This window comes from Nannospalax galili, unplaced genomic scaffold (assembly GCF_000622305.1).
Source record: "Nannospalax galili isolate Female #2095 unplaced genomic scaffold, S.galili_v1.0 scaffold2661, whole genome shotgun sequence".
Classification (NCBI taxonomy): Eukaryota; Metazoa; Chordata; class Mammalia; order Rodentia; family Spalacidae; genus Nannospalax; species Nannospalax galili.
Genome location: NW_008344387.1, coordinates 227677 through 234103, shown reverse-complemented (window position 1 = coordinate 234103; position 6427 = coordinate 227677). Strand labels below are relative to the sequence as shown.

At 40.0% G+C, this 6427-nt stretch overlaps 1 protein-coding gene across 1 annotated transcript in view; it reads right to left on the bottom strand.

Moving 5' to 3' along the window:
- Nucleotides 1-6427, bottom strand: part of LOC103740077 (sodium/glucose cotransporter 1-like) — a 53854-nt gene that overhangs the window by 36886 nt on the left and 10541 nt on the right. The window contains 1 exon segment of the mRNA XM_008840627.1: nucleotides 5900-5959. Within this exon segment, the coding sequence (XP_008838849.1) occupies nucleotides 5900-5959 (60 nt within the window).

Genomic DNA, 6427 nt, shown 5'->3' with positions numbered 1-6427 from the left:
AACTGTAAACCTAAAAATTTACAGCCAATTTTGAAGGAGATGCATCTTAGCTCTGGAAATTATTATTGAATATTTCAATGCTGTTGTAATGAAATGCTTCTTCTAAGTATGTGGTTATTAAATAATAAACTGAAAAATAAAAAAATTTTAAATTAAAAAAAATAAAAGTCATGTTTTCATCTAACAAATTTCTAGTTTTGGCAGAGCTCTTCAAGGTGGGTTCATTGAGACTCCATGAAGCATCAGAAGCTCAGCTGGTTTGGAGGAATGTCTAAGATGCTCATCTGCATGCTTGGCAAATGGGTAGGACCTACCTTCTTGGACTCATCTGGGGCTGTTGGCCAGGGACCACTCCCTAAAATGGGCTTCCTCACAGCCTAATGGCTGTGTTTCAAGAGAAGTATTCCAAGAGTCCCAGATGGAAGATGCGAGAGTTCTTTTGAATTATCCCTAGAAGTCCTGAAATATTATCTGCTGAATTCTATGAGGAAGCCAATCTCTAAATGAGTTCAGATTGAAGGAGAGAAGAATTATCATCTTTTACTAATAGGAAAAGCACAGAGTTACACTTGGGGTTCATCTGACACAGATGCTATCATTTGAATTTTTTCTAAAGGTCCAATGTCCTGAACAGTAAAATTTATGAAGAGAAAATTAAAAAGTAGGGACATACTCCGGTTGCTTGTTTTTTCTGGAAATTTTAAGAACAGCAGTAAAAGCACAGAAGTCTGTTTCTAAATTCAAATACTACTCAATTCCACAAACAGTAGCTAAATCATGGATGAATCTATCAACCAGAGGGACCTGGAGTTCCGAGGTTTCATCAGATAAAAATATAAAACTTCTTTTCTAAAAATTGCCAAAAGAAAACAGACAACTATAAGATGTTATCCACTTATGTGATTCTCGATTGCTTCTGAGGAGAACTGTAATGATGATGATTTTGGAAAAATTTATTACTCTTCTGCAGCATTCCATGATTTACTTTTATATTCTACATGCATTAAACAGAAGGAAAAAATGACATCTGAAAACCAAGCATAACATTTTGCTTACCTGTACTGAAGAGGATGTTTTGCTCATAGTATTCTGTCAAGCTACATGTTTATTTATGTGGTTTTTGTTATCATTTTACAATAAAAAGATAAGACAGAAAAAATATCTTTCTGGCTGGGGATAACCTGAACTTCTCAAGAACAGCCAGTTCCTAAAAGCAACAAAGGCCCAGGCTGGAGCAGGCCTCTGATAGCAAGTTCAGCAGTGCAGACCCTGACCTCCTCCCTTGCTTGTGCACCCCAAGACCAACACCTTCTGATGAAATCATCTCAAGACCAGGTATTTGACTAGAAACACCTCTAGAGCCCAAAGCCTGATGAAATTTCTCAAACCAGGCAATCCTGAACCGTTTATTCTATACTGCCTTACCTTCTCTATGGAACCCCAATAAAGCCCATGGCCTACACCGTCCCCTCAACTCCCATATTCTGCCTCCTGATGAGTCTGCCATCTTTCCCATGTGGGGCTGTGTGGCAAGTTGTCTCTGGGCCCCTCCTATCTCTGGGACCCGTGGGTATACACAATACAATGTTTTGTCCTGAGCCTCACCTGTTTCTACTCATGTGGCTGAACTCAACTGACCAGCTTGTAAAGAACACAAAAGGGAGTATCTGTGTGTTTCCCCCTCTACTTATCAATGTGTGTCTTATTCCTATTACTGCAACGAATACTTCATATAAATCAACTCAAAATAAAGTAAGATTTATCTTGGATCATAGTTTCAGAAGGATTGGTTCATGGCCAATTGGGTCCATTGCTTTGGCTCTGTAGTAGCAAATTCATCATGACACAAGAGTGTGCTTCACGAAGCTGTTCACCTCATGAGCAGAAGGAAATGGGAGGAAGGGACCAGGGTCCTAATATCCCACCCAAGGTCAGCGACTACAAGACTTCCTATTATACCCCATCTCTCTTTTTTTTTAAATATTTTTAATGTAGGATTAGCTTATCCAGCAATTTTTATTATGAAAATCACCTTTTGATATAAATCTTTCCTTTCAGATTTAGGGGCTGGAGAGATAGCTCAGCGGTTAAGAGCACTGACTGCTCTTGCAGAGGACCCAGGTTCAACTCCCAGCACCCACATGGTGGCTGTGAACCATCCTTAACTCCGTTTCCAGGGGAATCCGAAGCCCTTTTCTGACCTCTGTGACATTGCATGAATCCATTGTATCCAGGGTATCCAGTGCCTTCTTCTGGTCTCTGAGGGCATTGCACAACACAGTGCACTTATATACATGCAGGTAATACACTCATACATATAAAAATAAAAAAATAAAATATTTTTTAAAAATACCAGATTTAAAAGTTTAATATGTTTGGTCTCAGGAGTCTAAAAGAAGTAGCTCTTTCCAGTGTCCTTCACGTTATTATTGACTGGTTTTTTATCTGTTTCCGGAAGTGGTTAAAAATTGGATAGGGAAGAAATACTGTTTGCTTCCTGTCACTCCTGTCTTACCTCAGTGAAGTAACAGTGCTCCATAGCTCCTGAGAGAAACACTGATTTGCTTCCTGTTTCCTCAACTAATTTCAAGGATATGATGGATCAATGGTGAAAGAGAATTCTAGCATGTGGTACTTTTCTCAGTGACCACTGGTATAAAAGAATTCTGACTTTTTGTAGTTATAAAATTAGCAGTCTTTGCATGTGGTCAGTTTTCTTGCGCTAGATATGTTTTTAATGTATTCATTCAGGGGATCTTGCATTATGCTGAAGTCAAACTAGGGCCAAGCAAGCTTTTGTCCTCCTTCATACTGTCATATTACATGGTGACATATTGCTATATGAGAAAAATGACATCTGAGAATCATTTGTATTGTAACTGGGAAATTATGACACCTTGTGATCAGATACGTTTTGAACAGATGCTTAGACTGACCACCGCTCACCTGCTTTGTTCCAGCTTAGGTGCTTTTGTTGAACTTGAGCTCAGCCTCTTTCCTTCCAGTGTTGTATCCCTCCTTCATTTCCTCTCAAAACACATCTTCCATTTCTGCCCCTTGTGCTCCTTGGCAGCAGGATGCCAACAGCTGTGTATCCTTGTATTGTTTCCTACAAGTCCACTTCATGGCAGAACTAAGCTCATACCCTGCCTCTACCTAACAGGAATAGGCTTTTCTCAAACCACAGTGCTGAGGCAGTTTATTTACTGGAAACTATTTGTGGAGTGTGGTGTTTCCTTTGAAGGGTGAATTAAAATGCCTGTGAACTGCAAACTTGCTGCCAATTGACTTGGTGCCATAAAGCTCCTTTCTAAACATTTCTGGTTTAGAAAATACTCAGCCATCCTAGAAACTAGCAATATTTATTTTTGCCTCACTTATTTTACCTCCAGTTTTAGATGAGGTAAACTTTCTTTCACTTATGGGTGCTAAGCAAGGTCCATTCTAGTGTAGCTAAAGAGAAAGCAGATTTGGCTATACTATTTCTGTTTACTGTATTTTGCTCCCTATTTTATGTCTAAATACTATTTTTATTTTAAAATCTTAATAATGGCTTCTAGTATTTCAGTTTCCTAATTGGTATCAGCCATTTGCTTATTACTCTCCCACTAATTGGAACTTTTTTTTAATGTCAATTTTTTTTAGAAGAAGCATTTCATTACAGCTTTAGCATACTCAATAACAATTTCCAGAGCAAAGATACATATTACCTTAAATATGGGTACTTTTGGGGGGGGGTCTTTTTGAGACAGGGTCCCCCTGCAGCCCCAGCTGGCCTGGAACTCACTATGTAGACCAGGCAGGCCTTGAACTCACAGAGATCTGCCTGCCTCTGCCTCCCGAGTGCTGGGACTACAGGTGTGCGCCACCACGCCTGGCAGGTACTTTTATTTTTTTATCTTTTAAACATAGTTTTATATGCAGTTGAATTAATACAGTTATACAATATTGAACTCAGTATAAACCCTGTAAGACATAAAATTGAATGAGTTTTTAACCTTCAAAAAGATCTCCATTCCATTTTAAAATATACTGTTTCTTACAGAAAGACTCATTGTTTTTGCTAGTAACACTGAGATGTTGGCACATGTGTGTCTCATCTGTATGTATCTGATTATGACTAGTCATACTCGGTTGCACTCGGATCCTTGGCACCTGTGTATGTCTATAAAGTCATTGGATAGATTTCAATGGTAAAGTTTATCACTTCTACTAATTAACATGATGTAAATTTTTATGCTTCCTCCTCAAATATAATTCCTTTTCTTTAATTTGTTGATTTTTTTTGTGTGTATATCACACAGAACATCCCAAACCATCTTATTCAACTATACACCCACTTCCCAGATGGCACCTTCCCATAGCCTCCCTTGCCCCACTAGAGCCCTTATACTTTGTTATCCCTGCTACTGTCCACTGTGTTGTTGGCACCCCCAGCCATTCCCCACTACTTGTCCATCTGCTGAATCTAGTCAGCCTATCTAGAGGGCTTTGTTTTATGAAGGTCAGCTGTTCCTCATCTAGCAGCAATCAGTTGTCAATATTCCATTAGATAAGATTGAGGTCTGCTGTTCAGTTTCCTAGTTCTATGCTGGGTTACTGTCTGGGATTTCCCTGGGCCACCCTGGACAACAATTCAAAAGAAGGTGTCTCCTATCTGGCATTGTTGCTTGTTATGTAGCCTATAGCTATACACATGAAGTCTTAAAAAATTATAATGGCTCCTTTAATCTTTGGTTATACTTTCCTTTTGGGTGTTTAAGACCATACAATTGGCCCAGATAAACCAATTTATTTCTACTCTTAAGGCCGTTTGAGGATCTGTTCTTCAGGGGTCACATGGACTTGGGAGGAGCCCCTGGCTCCTTTCTTTTACCAGTTCCGCCTATGTGAAGATAAGTCAAAGGTCCTGCTCAACCATGGTTGGCTTCGCTTGGAAGCATGGAGGAAATGATTCCTCCCTGTTGACTCTCCTCTTTGTAGACTGGACACTGGTTCAAGCCCATCTCGTGGAATCTCCTCGGCCTCTTTGATCAAGAGTACAGGTGACCCACCACCATTATAGAACATTTTGAGAGATGCTCATAGTCCCCTGGAACTAGTCGACCTAGGAGGGCAAAGAGCAAAAACTGTCCTTTATGTCCCTCTGACCAAATTAGTATAGGCCAAAAAGAAATCCCTCTGGTTTTTAAAAACTAGCTAGGCATTATCTCTTGCATTGTCTCACCCCTCCATCATGGTTTCCCTAATTAAGGTACCCCCATTTTTCCCCTTTCTCCCTTAATAATACCCTTCTCCTCTGGTCCTGCCTCTCTTGAGCTCCTTCTTTCCCTTGCTCCCCTAGGTTCCTTGTATACCCTTCCCTCCCCCCTCCCCTAAACTAACCCAATTTTTATCCATATCTCCCTTATTAAGGCCCGTTTCCTACTGATCTTCTCTTTCAGGTTCTTCCTTTTCCTTTATATCCCTGGTTCCTTTCCATTATCCTGGTTCCTGTAGTTATGTCTGGATACATACTCACTTATCAGGATTTGGTTCTAGGATCCACATATGAGGGAGAATATACATCGATTTTTTTTTCTGAGTTTGTGTTATTTCACTTTGTATAACACTTTCTAGTTCCATCCATTTACCTGAAAATTTCATGATTTCATCTTTCTTTACTGCTGAATAGAACTCCATTGTACACATGCAATTTTTTGTCACAGCATCTCCCTGTAGCTCCAGCTAACCTGGAACTCACTATGTAGACCAGGCTGGCCTTGAACTTACAGAGATCTGGCTACCTCTGCCTCCCAAGTGCTGGGATTAAAGGCATGCACCACCACACCCAGCTACATGCAATATTTATAAGAAAAATATATAGTAAATTATAGAGTAACTGATAATGGACACTTACCCTAGCCTTATCATAGAAAGGAACAAATATCCAGCCAAGAACAAAGAATGCAAATATACTCTGAAACCAAGAAGAAGAGTCAAGCCAGGGGTCCATGTACACTGCTCTTAAAAGATGCAAGTTCAATTACTGCTTGCTTTGAGCCTGACAATGTATCATTACTGGGAACTTATAAATAAAGACCAAGCATATACCTTTCAGCACAAAGAACTTAGCTTTCAGGCACATGATCTTTGCCTAGAAAATATTTTAATTTGGGGAGTTCATTGAGTCAAGTTCCAAGTTACTGGGGTTTTTTGTTTGTTTTTGTCTTTTTGAGACAGGGTCTCCCTGTAGTCCCAGCTGGCCTGGAGCTCACTATGTAGTCCAGGCTGGCCTTGAACTCACAGAGATCTGCCTGCCTCTGCCTCCCGACTGCTAGGACTAAAGGTGTATGCCACCACGCCCAGCTTAAGTTACTGGTTTTTTTTTTGTGTGTGTGTGTGTGTGTGTGTAGTTTACTGCTTGTCTGCTCCTAGGTAGGAATGA